At 37.3% G+C, this 17,798-nt stretch overlaps 1 protein-coding gene across 1 annotated transcript; it reads right to left on the reverse strand.

Annotated features, from left to right (window-relative positions):
* Window positions 1-17,611, reverse strand: pdcd6 (programmed cell death 6). Its single transcript, XM_073863740.1, has 6 exons — window positions 17,422-17,611; window positions 13,525-13,586; window positions 2,574-2,618; window positions 1,048-1,208; window positions 455-562; window positions 1-298 (listed from the first exon to the last, which is right to left on the reverse strand). The coding sequence occupies exons 1-6, from the start codon at window positions 17,502-17,504 to the stop codon at window positions 200-202; spliced, it is 558 nt and encodes a 185-aa protein (XP_073719841.1). The 5' UTR covers window positions 17,505-17,611; the 3' UTR covers window positions 1-199.
* Window positions 17,612-17,798: the final 187 nt, after the last annotated feature.

The following is a 17,798-nucleotide window of genomic DNA, read 5'->3' on the forward strand; positions in this document are numbered from 1 at the left end:
TACCATAATAATATGGTTAACCTAATAAAGAAATATGATATGACTACTAACAGACAAACAGACAGTAAGAACCAAAGAGTCATAAAGGGTCCATCCCCGCACCCTCCTGTAGAGGATAATGTTGAGTCATCTGCTGGAAGACTACAGGGAAGGACATTTGGTGTTTGGCACAGGAGAGTGCAGACATGCCGATGTTGTGCTATACCACATTGAAGACCATTGAGAGATATTGTTCATATGACACCTGAATCCAACCGTCCTGGTCTGTGTCATATCGTCTGAACACATCAGTTAACCTCTGTTCAAATAAAAATATACAAATTGTAGTCACATTTTTCATCTTAATATGCGAAAACACCAGCACGTGAGAAATGCAATGTGGATGTGAAGTTAAAGAGTTAATAACCCTAATAAGCAACTCTATGCACATTGTTGTCTATAACATTTACATTACCTGTAGAACAATACAGCACTGAATGAAGTCATCAAATGCCACCTGGCCTTTTCTCTGACGGTCAAATTTCTCTATCAGTGTGTTGTAAAACTGATCTGAAAGACGATAACCAAAGCAAAAAAAAAGAAAGAAAGATTAGCATTTTTCGCAGAGTCAAGAATATATCGCTATCTAAAATATTGCCAAAGACAGCGTTACAGGGACGCAGGAAGTATGGCAAGGGAGACGCAGCGTCTCGTTCCCTTCTCAGGGAACAACAGTTACATAAGTAACCCGAAACTGTTCCTTAAAGTACTAATATGCACTCTTTAGGTGCACATGTGTATTTTTTGAACGGGACCACCACCCCAGTGACAGCTAGGGACCATTTTTTTTTATCAATTTCGACAGTTTAAGAGAGGAAAATAATAAGGGCATGGAATAGTAACTTTTAAACTATGAAAAATGTATGTGAAAAGTTACATGAAACGTTTGGACATTAATGGCTCTCATTCTACAGGATTTTCTTCCTAACACCCCACTGAATGCATCCATCACCTTGACGTTTCACTTATAGCTGTCAATAAGTAAGCGACTAAGTATCACCAGTACTCACCAAAGCCAGTGAGAGCCTGTTTGAGCTCGGTCTTGTCGATAAACCCCGAGTTATCCCTGTCGTAGGTACGGAAGATATTCTGCCAGTCTGTGATGTACTTCCAAACGCCAGCAAACTCATTGAAGTTGACCCCACCTTTGTTCTCTCGATCAAACATAGCTGGAGGGAAAATGAACTGTTATTTACAATTTGTCACTTTAAACAATTACACTGCTTTAGTATATTGCACGTTTGTGCCGTAAGGGGCTGAGATTGATTGTATTGCATTGGTAATGTGACTGGTGAGGTCATGACTCATTTCCTGTCCTAATCAATCACTATGGTTACCATATGTGACCCTGGACCACAAAACGAGTCGCACGGTTATATTTGTAGCAATAGGCAAAAATACATGGTATGGGTCAAACTTTTTTTAATGCCCAAAATCATTAGGATATTAAGTAAAGATAATTTTAACCATAAATATATATATAAAAATATTTATCACTAGTGATGTGTTGCTAAGGATTTCATTTGCACCATCAGATTCCAGATTTTCAAATAGTTGTGTATTTTCGGCCAAATATTGCCATATCTTAACAAATCATACATCAATGGAAAGCTTATTTATTCAGCTTTGACCCTTATGACTGGTTTTGTGGTCCAGGGTCACATATTGTCACATGATACAACATGTTGTAAATTTGAAAAGATAATATTTAATATTTCACAATAGATATATACAGATTATCAGCAATAATGCCTTGCAGGTCAACACAAAAGTCATTAATAAAGTGAGATAAAAAATAAGAATATGAAAAACTAGCAGGAAATATTTCAAAAAGCTGCCTGTGAACAAACTAAGAAATACAAATATATTTCACGTAAATAAAAAAACTGGAAAATGGATGGGAATCCCCCTTAAGTAATATATAAAGGATTTTTTTTATTTTGGGGGGAGGGTCATTTTTAGGCACTACTTTTTTATTATCTCACCTAAATGTTTTCTCAGTCAGTGTATTTGTCTATACAATGGTATATTGTTGTTGCACACTAGCTTACACACAGCACAAGGAAGTAATAAACAAATTTATGTGAATACATGCCATGATGAGCATTTTTTCGCATTATTTTGTGTGCAGGATTCAATCAATTATCTTTGCATGTTATGGAAGAATGCAAGTACATGCAGGGGGCGTGGCCTCAATGGCCCTTTAGTAAGCAGTGTGCATGTGACCGAGGAATGTGCCGGGTAGAAATTCAACTAAAATTGCATTAAATCTTGTTTTAAAAAAAATATGCAGGAACATTTAAGTAGTTATGGGCAATTCTCTCTTTATTCGAAATTCCAAGTTTAATACCATTAATTCCGTGCAATTCCATATATTCCCGTTAATTTTCCAGCCTTAAAAATTCCTATAATTTTGCAACCCTAGTCTTAATAGGAAACATTTTAAATGTCCATAGAGCACACAAACAAAGTGTAAATAAGAGAAAGATCATAAATGTTCGCCAACATAAACAGAAGACAGCATTAATACTCACAAATAATTGATCTGACGGTCACAGGGTTAAAAGGTGTCCATGTGCCTGATAATTAAACCGCACAGATTAAATTCAGTTTTGATATAAAGTCAATCAGCATAATAAAACAGCATTATTTCTTCCTGTTGCATGGTACAGACCAGCAAAAAAAGCTAAGAAAGTTAAATTTTGAATATTATAAAAAAGTAATTAGGCACAATTAGACGAGGGACATTAACAAGGTAATTTTTGATATCATGTCATTTTTATGACAACAACATTGCAATTCCTTTGTGAAGTTTTCTCTTGTGTCTATTTATAGTTAAGTATCTGTACTGCCCAAGATGACATCACAAGGGAGTGCCATTACCAAACTTGCTCCATTCCGTACAAATACCTTCAGTTGGTCTGCTAAAACTTTTCAGGTAGGCTTCATTAGTCACCTTTATTGACCTTGGTGTACACAAATTATAGTCTATATAGACCACTTACTGATCCCGGTACAGTGAAGCCTGTTTTTCTGCATAAAACACTATCATTTGCTTCAGTGAGTTTATCTTAACAAACCTACTGAGCACAGCAGGCATGCTGGGGGTTACAAAACCAAAAGGCACAATATTGTAGAGCCATAAAATAAAGCAATTCTTTCTGACTATGCTGAGTCATGGCCTCTCTCTCGCTCACACACACACGCGCGCGCGACAATCGAGTAAGAATCAAGATTCTCCTTTAGCTCACAAGAAGTAAATGTTTGCAAAAATGTGTTTTTCTTAGTCACCAAGGTCACCCTGATCAAATTAGGCTGACTATTACAATTAGAGTGAATAGTGAGGTGTGTGTGAGAGAGAGAGAGAGAGAGAGAGAGAGAGAGAGAGAGAGAGAGAGAGAGAGAGAGAGAGAGAGGGAGAGAGAGAGAGAGAGAGAGAGGGAGAGAGGTACAAAGATGGCCCTATATGCTGCACAGTGGTTCCAGTCACGGCACTGCCCACTTCATCATCATGGAAAAAACAACATCATTCAAATCACTCCTCTAGACAAGTACACACTGCAGTCTAGCACACACAATAACACAAGGCCTTCAATTTTATAGCAGATTCTTAAACTCACTGCTGATAAAAAATAGCATGACAATTTAATGTAATATCTTACATAATTCAAAGAAAGCAGTCTAAGCTTTAGGTTTTATACAAGCCGTGTTCAAGATAACTCTCACCAAGCAACAAAAATGTGTCAAACCAACTTTTGGTGAATAACCAGTTACACCAATATAATACATGTGCTGTGTCCTAATTTACATACTTATACTAAGCCTTAAAAAGTATGTACTGAAAAAGTATGCAGAGGAGTATGCAAGTACTAAGACAGACTATCACACATATCATAATCAGGGTTTCCACTTAAGTTAACTTCAAATTCAAGGACCTTTCAAGGACTTTCCAGATACCTTCAAAGTCAAGGACTAAATGTGGGGACACATTTCAAGTGAGAGCAAGATTACATTGTGTTACCTTTTAAGTTACATTGTTAAAGTTCCCTTTCGAGGGAACTCGCGCTGCATCACTGCGGTGAAACTATGGAGACGACTCCAAGGTTAAGTGCATCTAAATGTGTATATCAAATTCAACCAATGGTGAGGCTTAACGACAAAGACAAGGTGATGCAAGAGCCAGGAAGTATATCGCTATCTAAAATCTTGACAAAGACGGCGTTACAAGGATGCAGGAAGTATAGGAAGGGAGACTCAGCGCCTCGTTCCCTTCTCAGGAAAGAACAGTTACATACGTAACCCCACACGTTTTCATGTGTCAAACACAACTATGCAAAAAAGCATTTCGGTATGAATCAACATTCACATACAGAAGATATAAGCATTTAATTTTTATGATATCCTACACTACACAGGGAATAATATGGATTTTTTCCCCAACAAACTTCTTGCATAAAATAAATTCAAGCACTTTCAATGACCTGTATTTATGTATGTATATTTTCAAAAACTTGAATTTTCCCCCAGATTCACAAACTTTCAAGGATTTCAAGGACCCGTGGGAACCCTGCATAATAAAAAACCTCTTTTAAGTAAATCCAAACTTCATGTTTAGTGACATACCCTGGACAATAAAGACAAAATTGCTTGCTTTGCGGTTGGGACAAGACATTTGTAAGATGAATATGAGGCAAAAGTACACAATGTCACATTTTATTAACATTTGATTATGTTTTTCAACACATACTGTACAAGGTTTACCAACAAAGAACAACCTTTAATTCTGGCGTACGTGTGTTGTCAACAAATCAGACTGTAAAAGCAATGGATGAAACTGACACTATATGCATTCACTGCTTTTCATGTGTAATCAATTAATGCATCAGGACACAGCTCGTCACTTGTCAGACAATAGTCTCAATATGCTCACATTAGATAGATTAAAATCCAATTGTGTCATTCTTTTGATTTGGTAAATTGTATTATGTTAAAACAGGTGAAAAATAAAAGGTGACATTTATTTTTTACTTTTGTCTCATATTCACCTATTAATGTTCAGACATTTCTTGACTTCCAAGCAAACAGTGCAATTTGCCTTTATTGTCCCAATACTTATGGAGGGCAGGACACTGTACATGTCAATTAATGCTGCGATGGGTCCTTGTCTTTCAGCAAAACTGTTAAAAATCAGAGATTGGCTTATCATCTAATATGAACTTTGAGTGACAATGATCCTAATATGCAAAAAGGTTTTCTCAGTATCTCACTCAGTATTGCAAGCATGGCAAAAAACTAAACAATAGACCTTTGCATATGAGGAGCCTCAGTTACAAAAGCCGTTAAACACCACCTCCATCAAAAATAAAATAATTATATAAAAAATGCTAATTTACAAGAAAACATGTCAGACGCACATAGAGGGTTTTGCATCTAAGCTCTTTATATATGGGTGAGTCTCACGAAACCATCGAAACACCACGGCACTAATAATTTTAGCTTTAAAATGTGTAATATAGTAACATTAAAAAGCATCAGAATAAACACAATACTGTGTTCTACCTTGCAGAATGTGTGATTTCAACATAATAATTTATAATTGTAAATTTTATCTCATTTTCTGCTGAAATTCTCATTACCGCAATGTGTCCGGCTGTGTTTGAACATGCGTTATGTTGTAATTTAATCAAATGAACACAAAAATATTAAGAAAATGTTTTGCTAGAATACTTTAGATGACAGAAAAAATATTTACTGAATATGTATAATAATAATGAAGAAAAATTAGGAAAATTAAAGCTGCAAGCAGCGATGGAAGGGCCCTCGCACGCATGTGCACCGCTACCCTTTGGCATTAGTAAAGCAGTGAACCAGGGGGATATGAATTTAAGTGGGTAAATATAGGTGCATTTTCAAAAAAATTTTGATGTGCCACACCTCCTGTGTGCAGCAGGTGGCGCTATGATTGTAACTGATTGTTGTTATATTGATGTGTTCAGGCCAAGAACCTTGTTAAACATATAAAGTCTGTGACAGGTCGGACATTGTATGCCTGAGTTACAACAGCTTTCTCATGGTGAAACATCAAATTTTGCCAGGCCACCACGGACATGCCCTTTAACAAAAATTACAGATCTTCCCAATTTATCATTGTGAAGTCCTTAAGTTCAGACTGACCAAGTATGATGATGATCTGAATACATTTCTATGAGCAGTAAATCACAGTGTAAAACACGTCATTTCCTGCTGCCAGCAGGTGGCGCTATAACTTTTACTGAATATTGCCATGTTGATGTGTTCAGGCCAGGACACTTCTCAAACATGTGAAGTGTGGGTCAGAGTGGACGTTTTAAGTCTGAGTTAGAACAACTTCCTGTTTCATTGCGAAACACAGAAATTTGGCAGGCCACCACAGACACACCCTCCAACAAAAAGTCAAGACCTCCGCAATTTAACATCGCAAAGGCCTTTAGATGACACAGACTAAATATGATGATGATCTGATAAAATTTCTAGTAGGAGTTTGTTATAGTCCGAAGCTCAGAAATAGCAAAATTTGCCCTCAAATTACAGAGGAAATTAAAAATGGCTGACTTCCTGTGGGGTTTAGAGCTTGGCTCCAAGAGACTTTTTTGTATGTCTTGGGGTGATACATGATCCTACCACATTTCGTATCTGTACGTTTAACGTAGCGGGGGGGCTGCTCTCTTGAATTTTTGTAGGTGGCGCTATAGAGCCATTTTTACACCCTTAGTTCTGAACCCTATATCACATGAACATTTTCACCACTTTTGACTCGTGTGCAACGTTTCATGACTTTTTGAGCTCGTTTAGGCTGTCAAAAATGCGATTCATTTAACAATATTTTGCGAGGCCGCCACGGACACGCCCTTTAATGAAAAGTCAAGGTCGTTGCTATTTATCATCACACAAGGTCTTGAGAATAGACTGATGAAATATGATGTTGATATAATCAAATCTCCAAGAGCAGTAAGTCACAGGATAAAAGGTGGTATTTCCTGGTGCCTCTAGGTGGCGCTATGACTGATACTGAATTATCCCATGTTGATGTGTTCAGGCCGGGACCCTTATCAAACGTGTGAAGTTGGGGGCAGATCGGACCATGTATGTCTGAATTACAACAGCTTCCTGTTTCATGGTGAAACATCACACTTTGCCAGGCCGCCACGGACACGCCCTTCAACGAAAAGTCAAGATCTTCGCTATTTATCACCGCAACGGGCTTAACATCAGTCTGACCAAATATGATGATGATTTGATTAAATCTCTAAGAGCAGTAAATCACAGCGTAAAACATTGCATTTCCTGCTGCCTCTAGGTGGCGCTATGACTGAAGCTGAATATTGGCATTAAAATGTGTTCAGGTCAAGACGCTTATCAAACATGTGAAGCGTGGAGCAGATTGGACATTGTATGCCTGAGTTATAACAACTTCCTGTTTCATGGCGAAAATGTCGAACTTTGTCAGGCCGCCACGGACACACCCTCCCACGAAAAGTCAAGATCTCCGCAATTTAGCATCGCAAAGGCCTTTAGATGAGACTGACCAAATATGATAATGATCGGATTAAATCGCTAGGAGGAGTTCGTTAAAGTACGACGCTTCGAAATGTCAAAAAATGACAGAAAAAATTCAAAATGGCCGACTTCCTGTGGGGTTTAGAGCTTCGCTCCAAGAGACTTTTTTGTAGGTCTTGGGGTGCTAGATGATCCTACCAAATTTCGTATCTGTACGTTTTTCGTAGTGGGGGGGCTGTTCTCTTGAAATTTTGCAGGTGGCGCTATTGAGCCATTTCTACACGGCCACTTCTGACGCCTACATTACATGTAAATTTTCGCCACTTCTGACGCGTGTGCAAATTTTCATGAGTTTTTGGGTATGTTTAGGCCCTCAAAAATGCGATCCATTTCGGAGAAGAAGAAGAAGAAGAAGAAGAAGAAGAAGAAGAAGAAGAAAAATAATAATAATAATAAACGGAGCAAAAACAATAGGGTCCTCACACTTGTGTGCTCGGGCCCTAATGATGTGTCCATGCCTGATGTTCTCATCCTCCGCAACACTTTTTGAGAACAGTTTAAGCACACATACAGAATTTTAATAAAGTTTGATTTTGAGTGACCAAACACATGGACCAGTTACTTCAAGATGGCTACCAGGTAAGATAATTTTTTTTACAGTTAATTTGAAATATTGTCTTGTCAGAATGCTTACACGACATTTTGATTATCATTACCGCAACAGATGCTTATTAAATGTTAATTTAATTAAAAGAAGCATAATACTTTGATTTTAAATGCATGTGCAGAATCTCCAAATTATGTTCTTTCAGGTTTGTCATGTCATTTTGAAAATATGTCAGTGTTGATGTTTTCTGACTGTTGCGGTAATGAGATTTTTTAGGACTCATTTTTTAAATTATGTACAAAAAGTGTTAAATGATAAGTAAAAGTTTTTAAATTAATGTTCCCATTTACTCCAGACTGTGTTTTTCAATGTCTGGTGGGAAAAAAAGTTAATTTAAGCAATTTTTACATTTTCATGCTTGACATTTTTAAAACCAAGTTTTCGTGAGAATCACCCATATACTGTACCATGATGAAACACTTTACTTGTACTAGATGTAATTATTTAATATTAGTGTGAAAATTGAACTGCAATGACCTATGCAATGAACCCACAAGCAAAAGGCACTATAGACCTAGAACGCATGCATGTACCCACCAGAGCTCATAGGAAATTTCAATGTTTATATTTCCGCTTATGTTTTGAGTGAAATTCATTATACGCTGGTCACATGAGTGGATTTATAATCCAACACGGTTAGAGTTGGTGGGCAGAATACGGTTTAAACTGACACTGTAAATCACAGCTCTCACAGTGAGCATTTCACAGGCCCTACAGCTGTGGCCCTTATAATGTAAATCTATTTGAACAGCATTACTCGAGCAAATGCCTGGAGCATCATCTGAGGAAATCAAGAGCTTGTAAATATGTTGAACCAGCTGAAAATGACACAGTCTGTGATGAGAGCACTGTCAGTGCTAAATAACCACATCAAAAACAACAGTTTGAGAAAGAGAGAGAGATATTTGGCATTTTTATTTTCACATGCAGCAATGGGTTAAAGCTTAAAATAGGTGTATCAGTGATCTTGCATCCATCAACTAACCAATAATGCTTCCCTAAATCGATCTCTCTATGTTTTTCCTCATTCTTATAAGTGGCTTTGGATAAAAGCATCTGCTAAATGCCTAAATGTTACTAATGATCACTAGACATATTCAGCACATACTGCACTAGTGTTTGTGATCACACATCTCTCATGACTGCTTTGTCCTTGAGGAGCATTCACATACATGGACTTTAACAGTGCTGACAGACCTGAACTTACAACTGAACCATTTATCTAAAAACCAGGATGCAAAACAGCATCACACACTACACATTGTGGCATACGATATCCGTTTTCATATTACAACAACAAAGAAACCCCAGTGGCACACATCAGATAGGAATTACAATGTTACACACTATATGACATCACACTGCTGACAAATACAAAGTGCAACATCAGCGTGCTATAACACAGCATCGCTCTGCAGCAGCGCTGGCACGAACAGGTAGTGGGATCATTGAACCGGTTTAGTTTAAACACAGAGGCAGCTCTCAAGAATGATAAGAGAGTTTCCTGTTAATTCTGTACTTCACTGAGCCGTTGACCACACAAACCTTTCTGCTTAAGGCAGATAACAGATACTGGCAGGTGTTAAGGTTTTCTAACACACTTTGGTAGTAAACTCTTCTCATAAGGCAGAAGGACCATTAAACTATTTGACTCAAAGAGCACCTATTTCATTGCTAAAAAAACATTGTTATTTTGTGTATTTGGTATAATACAAAAAACGCATTATTTTCCATATACCGTACATTTTTGTAGCTCCAGATTTCACTCTTTTCCTGCAACGCACGGATTTGAAAGCTCTATGCCAGCGGTCGGCAAGTAACTTTGGCCCGGGCCAATATTTTTTTAGCCAGTAGAGGGCGGGCCAGCTGCTGTTGCCACACTTACGTGTCTTATTTTGAATTAGCCTAGCATAGGCCATCTGATCAAGCAAGATTGTCTTAATTTCCTATTTAAAAGACAAAAGACGGCATTAAAAATAGCTAAAGAATGGTTATTCTGGTGTTTCTTTGTCTGTTTGTGCCCGCAATAGGCCTATAATCGTGAAATATGATGGGACCGTGTATCATACGTTTAATCGTTTTTTTTTTTCAAATTAAAAACAATTTTTTTTTAAAACGACTTTTCCATTATTTTTTCCTGAACTAAAATTAAAAAATGAATAACAACGGGTTTTTTGATTTTGTGCTCAGAACAAAAATAGAAAAAAAATATTACTGGATTAGACCATTTTTAATTTAGATTTTTTATTTAACACCTTTATAGGAATATATCAATGAAATCATTTTAAACAGATCAAGTACTATTGTGGTACTATTACAGCCATTTTAATAAAGGTGAATAGCAATCTTGCTCTCCTGTAAGTCTCTTACAGTCCGACTTTTGAACTTTATTCCATTTTTTAATTATTATACATTCGGGACACAAACATACACACCTAAGGTTTAAGGAGGTCTGCGCTGGACTGTTTTTTTTTCGTCCAGCTCCCACAATGTTCTATTCAGCAACTGCTTAAAATACACTCTGGCTGCGTCCGAAACCGCATACTGTACAGTAGGTACTGAATGAGATGAACCGTTAAAACAGTAGGTACTGTATAGTATGAATCCTGGTAGTATGAATGAGATTCGAACGTACTACATCCGCCATGTTGCTACATCACGTGACATACGTCTTCATCACGTCATGTCATTCCAGGGCGAATTCAGCCTAGGCGTCGTCTTCTCTGTTGGATAACTCCTCTCCCAGGGCATCATGGGATAGTGAAGTGTCCATCGTATGCACACTGCAAAATCTAACCGGAAGTAGTAGGTCATCTGGGTACTTTTCGCATACTGTTTTTGGAATACTATGTATTCGGACATACTACTCGCCTCACCTACCGCTTTTCGCGTACTATATAGTATGGTAGTACGTGGTTTCGGACGCTTCTGTGTTCACCTGCTTTATTTCCCGACCTGACGGGTCGGCAAAATTTAGATCACGTTTCCAGAATCTCACATTCAAATGTCTCTAATGGAAAGAGAGAGGTTAAGTAGGCTATAACAATTATAAATGCTAAACAAAAATTGTGTTTGTGCCAATATTATTTTAACATTGTACTGTCAGCAGAGAAAAAATGTCACAGGAACAAATAATGAAATATAAATACCATAAATTAAATAGGACAAAGAACTCAAATTTCTAACCAACATAAACGGAAACCATATTGCCCTACTGACTAATGAAGTAGGCTATTTTCTCCCAAACTATTTCAAACATCCTTGCACAAAATGAATGTTGTTGACTGACAAGGGTTTTAGTACCAAACAGCTCCTTAAAGCTGTACAGGTACCAAATGAAGTGCGGATACGCTGTCAAAAGATGTCGGGAGTGCGCTATTGTCAGTCAGACCATCCGCTCTGTCCTAAGTATAGGTACCCCAGAGTTCCGACCGCTACCGTCTTTATACTTTAAAATTTCATCCTGCAGACCGGCAGCACGACTAAGTAAGCTAGTGGAAGAGTTTTGTGCAGCATTAAGTGCAAATATTTTTATCAGGTAATACATATTATTTATCAGTGTGTTATACCCGAATAAATAATAATGAAAAATGTTCAAAAGTCAGACTGTAAGCGAATGAGACTTACAGGAGAGCATGGCTGGTATTCAAACCCTTATTAAAACGGCTGTAATCTGTTACTATAATAGTACCTGATCTGTTTAAAATTATTTCATTGGTATATGTCTGCTAAGGTGTTCAATTAAAATTTGTCTAAACCCGTTTCATTCATTTTTTCTATTTTTGATCTGAGCGCACAATCAGAAAGTTGGAAAACGAGTCGTTATTCGTTTTTTTTTTAATTCAGGAAATAAATAATAGAAAAACAAGTTGTTTTTATTTTGCTTTTGGTTTTAATTTGAAAAAACGATTGAATGAATGATAGGGGCTTTATTTGTAAACCAAAATTGTAAAATAAAAATAGTCTGATAAAAAAACAGACAGATATTGCTGAATATTGCTGGCGGGCCAGTTTTGGCCCGTGGGCCGCCCGTTGCCGAATGCTGACCCCTGCTCTATGCCCCTGATTGGCCAGCTAATCTGTACGTTGTGACTGGCCTGAATACCTTTGACTTCAAACTTGAAAACTTGACTTGAAAGATTCGGTCGCAGTGCTAACAGGAGCTAACTTACAGTACAGGCTTTGAGTCCGAAGCGGGAGGAATTATGATAATGTCAGTCTTGTCTACATCACCAATCACAGGAAGTAAACTGTTGCCTACAATGCATGTATTTGTTGTAGTCCAAGATAAGAGATTTACATTGGAGACAATAACTCGTATGAACGTTTACTTTGGGGTTTGTACCTTTTGCATTTTGTTAACATGTACTAATACACACTTACACACCAAAAGAAATTAATAAAAACCGTGAATTGGACAATCGGTACTCTTACAATAAACTGGTATCTGTGATAGTTGCCCTCAAAATGAGTTGTTACAGTGACTTGGCCTGTGTTTTGTAATAAAACTGTAATTCCCAAAGAAATTTGGCTCATTTGGCTTTACTAATGAGATCTTAATTTAGCTACCAGGCACTTTTGCCAACTGGAGTAAAATTGTGGATACTTTCTTAACTCTTAGAAGCACAGCCTAAAAAATGTTAGACATTATATTAAAACACATATTACAACTTCTCTGTAGTTATTAGCAAATCAGAATTTTAACATATGTAAATTTCATCTGTGGCACTAAAAAAACAAGTTTATAGTGCCAACTAAACTCACATAATCAGGTGACCGTTAGAGATAAAATTAGACCTTAAGAAAAATTATGGGTTTGCTTGATACTCTTAAGGGGAACGCACACCGGCCGCGCAGCTCAGCGCCGCGTCGAGAGTCGCGTCTAGGACAACTCGGAGGTATTGTAAACCGGAAGTGCGCATTAAATAGCGCGAGCTTCGTCAGATAGCATCTACTTCAAAATGCAAAATATACGTTAGCAGCCAATGTTCCTTCCTTCAAAATGCAAAATATACGTTAGCAGCCAATGTTCCTTCCTGAGTCACAGCTGGGCGGCGTGGACAGGTGGACAGGCGCCACCTGGCGGCGCCGGTGTGCGTATACTCATAGAAAACAATGTGTTTGATTTTTTTAGAACGGTGCGGCGCTGAGCTGCGCTGCCGGTGTGCGATCCCCTTTAGTTTGTGTTAGGCAGAAAACTTAATATTTATGCTGAATAAATACCAAGTAAATATGTGTGATGAAGACTAATAGGAATAAAATAAAATTAAGAAAAAACATACCATTCGATAATGCCTGTTGAAGTTCTGTGTCTGATATTGCCCCACTTCTGTCTTTATCTACCCTGGAAGAAAACAAATCCAATATTTATGAATTTATTAGCCAAAATAAATTTATATTATGTTCAACTCTATATTTTGAATAACCGAAAGACAGTAAAATATGTATAGGATTGTTCCAGTGGCGCAATTGGTAGACGTTAGTGTAAGTGCTGGGTTCAATTCCCAAGGAACACACAATTTAGTACAAAAATTATTCCCTGAATGCACTGTAAGTCACTTTGGATGAAAGTGTCTGCCAAATGCATGAATGTAAATGTTGAGAGAGAAGCAAACACTACTAACAAGCCACAAAACAGGATGTGGGTACAACAAAGGCCTGATCAAATGAAACATTTCAAGTAAAAGCACTGGCTATTGGGCGATTCAGAAGCTTCACATTTCAAAGCTACACATTCTGAATAAACAAAAACAGTCATTCAACTAGTCATTCATTTACACTTTTTTATATGGCAGATTTTGGACAAACATGTTGAGTTCACTTGTTTATTCATTTATTCATTCATTCATTCTGCTGGTCACAGATGTTATGAAGGCAAAGTCTCATGCTTATGGGTTTGATTGACTTCAGTCATAACATCACAAAAATGATTTCACAGAAGGGGAAAGTTAGCTACACAAAGAGCTGGTTGACTATTTCTGCTATTGGGAGTGTCTTTTCCATTACACAAAACCATGAATCATAAAAAACATGTTTCCATAACAACCATCCTGTGTTGAATCATGATGGAAATGTCTTTCCATGTGAATATAACAGAGTCTCCTTTTGGATAGATTATGAGAGATTATGTAAGAAAGAGAATTTACTTTTACAAAACACTGTTTAACTCTATTATGAAACAAACTTGATGTAACATTACAATGACTTCATGTGTCTTAGCAAACCAACAAATCCCCAGTATTTCTAAGATGTTACAAAAACATGTGGGAGACCTTAGAAAAACAGTAGAAACTGACCCGAGAGAGGCCTCAATAATCCAAACACCAAATACCTTGAAAGAGAGTTTAGTTTGAGGTAAAACCACAGTAAACTGTGAAGGGAATGTCTTGTTGGTTTGTTTGTCCAGTGAGTCTCTGCCCACCAGCCAATGTTTAAACTTGTGACTCTCATTCACACAAGCAATACAGAAGCAACGGTCAACTGAAATCACTGTTTATTAAATTCTGAAATATAACCATGGTTTTATTATAGTAAAAGTGTTGTAACCATAGTTTTTGGTGGAGGATTGATTCCCATTTGCATTATGATACGTTTACTACAAATATCATGGTTAAACTATGCTTACTGTAGCAAGGCAACAGCAAATGTGTGGTTATTACGGTTTACTTAATGCCATATGTAAACTATGGTGGCTGTAGTAAAACCATAGTTAATTTTCATTAGGGTTGTGTGTGAAAATAAGAATAAGATTGTTCAGTTGTTTTATAGATGGCGTAGATGACATTAATTCACATATGGCATGATGTTAGCATCTAGGCTGTTTAACCTTTCATATTTAGAGGAATCCCACCTTCTCTGTTTATCATGTGATGTTTAAAGAAATAGTCAATTTTTTAAAAGAAAAATCCAGATAATTTACTCACCACCATGTCATCCAAAATGTTGATGTCTTTCTTTGTTCAGTCGAAAAGAAATTATGTTTTTTGAGGAAAACATTGCAGGATTTTTCTCATTTTAATAGACTTTAATAAAGCCCAACACTTATTACTTAACTCAACACTTAATAGTTTTTTTTAACGGAGTTTCAAAGGACTATAAACGATCCCAAACGAGGCATATAAGGGTCTTATGACTCTTATCTAGCAAAACGATTGTCATTTTTGACAAGAAAAACAAAAAACGTGCACTTTTAAACCACAACTTCTCTTCTTCCTCCGGTCCTGTGATACGCCATTGCGTGACCTCAGGCAATACGTCATGACGTCAAGAGGTCACAGAGGATGAATGCGAAACTACGCCCCAGTGTTTACGAGTGTGGAGAAAGAGGACCGTTCCAACGTTGTTGTATGTGGAATGATACTAATTAATGTCTTTGTGTCAGTTTATTGTTTAAAATGGTCCGCAAATGTGCATTTCATATATGTAACACGTGACCTTTCTACGTCACTACGCATTTACGTTAGGTCACGCTGGCGCATCACAGGATCGGACCCAGACGAGAAGTTGTGGTCCAAAAGTGCATATTTTTTATTTTTCTTGTCAAAAATGACAATCGTTTTGCTAGATAAGACCCTAATGCCTCGTTTGGGATCGTTTATGGTCCTTTGAAACTCTGTTGAAAAAAAAAGTTAAGTGTTGAGTTAAGTAATAAGTGTTGGGCTCTATTAAAGTCAATTAAAACGAGAAAAATCCTGCAATGTTTTCCTCAAAAAACACAATTTCTTCTCGACTGAACAAAGAAAGACATCAACATTTTGGATGACATGGTGGTGAGTAAATTATCTGGATTTTTTTTAGAAAATGGACTATTCCTTTAATATTAATTTTTCCATTGTTTCACCCAAAACATGAGATCCAATGGACTGCTTTTTCGCAGTCAACATATTATGTTTTTGTAGCTCTATACAGTAGGGCACTGCTTTAAAAGCTCCAAGGATGGGGGTTTGATCTCATAATGAAATTTATAGCTTAAATGTACTCGTAAGTCGTAAGTATTCATCTATCAAATGTATAGAGATAAATGTGTTACATCAGATAAACAACTAAATCAACAACCACTACACACACAGTATCAGATACATAACTGCCTTGCAGTATAGTAGTAGTATCATGGAAACTCTTAAGCAATGCACATATATGACTCATATATAACAAAGGGTTAAGGACGGTATAGATAAACACTCGTGACTTACACGTTACCAAGTCATATGACCAAGGGCATCCCTCCTTTTTAATCTTGAAAATATACTTTCAACATGAATTCCATGGGAAGAGTGATTTAAACCACATTTATCTCAGTTTGGGGCTCTTGTTCCGAGTCAAGTGTTAATGAGACGTTACAGAGGCTGCGTTTTATTGTTTAAAATGAAATGAACAGGGCAGAACGGGGTAACGTTAGCGAAGTAGTTTTTAAAGTTGAACTATTTTTAACTTGCCCCGCAATTCGCTGCAAGGCTCGTGCTGTGTGGCAACGAAACGACAGCGAGACGGAACTCAACTGCCAAATATACGTGTGTGGATTGAACAAATACCACTAATACAAATAATAACGCATGCTGAACGCGTCCGGTGTGAAAACAGGAGTGAACCAACCCTCTGCAGTATTACATAATTCATTGCTATAGTGACAAACAACAACAAATCTGTTGTGAATCTGAATGTAATTAAAACGTGGGGTATTTAAGACTGGTATTCAAATTTAAAAAAAAAAATCCTTGCGAAAATGAACCATGTTTTACTACAGTAACCATATTATTACTGTGGTATTTATAACCACAAATCCACAGGAACTGAGCCATAACCATAATAAATGTAACGTAGTAAAACTAACACATGGGATAAATCCGCCAAAAAACCCTGATTACACTTAACTAATGGTTAAAGCAAAAATGCTCAGTTGAAATGTTGCATGAGACACTAATGACTGTGTTGTTGTCTTGAAAATGAAAGTGAGACAAGTCTTCTGTCAGCCGAAAAGCAAACTTATCCATCCGAAAAGCGTCTAAAATTTCACAAAAAAAATACATGAGCTTTTACGAGTTGCACAATCTTATAAATTTTTTCAAGTCCATTCTGTGTCTGCTTGTACGTGGCTTGCAAGAACAGGCGTCTTCCTGCTGTGCTTGTCAAATAGTCAACAGACTTACAAATGCGGAATCAGTGATCTCGTGTTCACTTACCTCTGAAATATATTCCATAAAAAGCTCTGATCTGGCGGCGCGTTGTTATATTGAGGTGGTCTATACTGGTTGTGGTAAGCCATGTCCACGGTTTATCCCGCTTATTAATAAAACGAGCACGGTAGTAGAACTTGCTTAAATCTGAGTCTGAAAATTCTTCACGCAGAGGGCGTAGCGTGAAACTCCCATTTCCCACATAAAATGAAAAGACGTCACAGGGGACCGCCTCTTTCGAAATCTTACTGGGACTTTCCGGAGTTGTGATTGGCTCATGTCATGTTTGCGCTAAATGGGCGGGACGAAAAGCCTGACTAATGGAAAATGTGAATACAATAACGGACCTAAAATGAAATGTTTCTGCTCTCTGTTGTGTTCAG

This window comes from Misgurnus anguillicaudatus, chromosome 25, assembly GCF_027580225.2.
Source record: "Misgurnus anguillicaudatus chromosome 25, ASM2758022v2, whole genome shotgun sequence".
In the NCBI taxonomy this organism is placed as follows: domain Eukaryota; kingdom Metazoa; phylum Chordata; class Actinopteri; order Cypriniformes; family Cobitidae; genus Misgurnus; species Misgurnus anguillicaudatus.

Bases quoted from the DNA above. Each gene is read 5' to 3' on its own strand.
- pdcd6 (XM_073863740.1), bottom strand. From the start codon at position 17,504: ATGGCTTACCACAACCAGTATAGACCACCTCAATATAACAACGCGCCG. The intron at 2,619-13,524 runs GTATGTTTTTTC...TTTAATTATCAG, and splicing joins TCAACAGGCATTATCGAATG to GCACATGGACACCTTTTAAC. The intron at 299-454 runs GTAATGTAAATG...TTATTTGAACAG, and splicing joins AGTGCTGTATTGTTCTACAG to AGGTTAACTGATGTGTTCAG.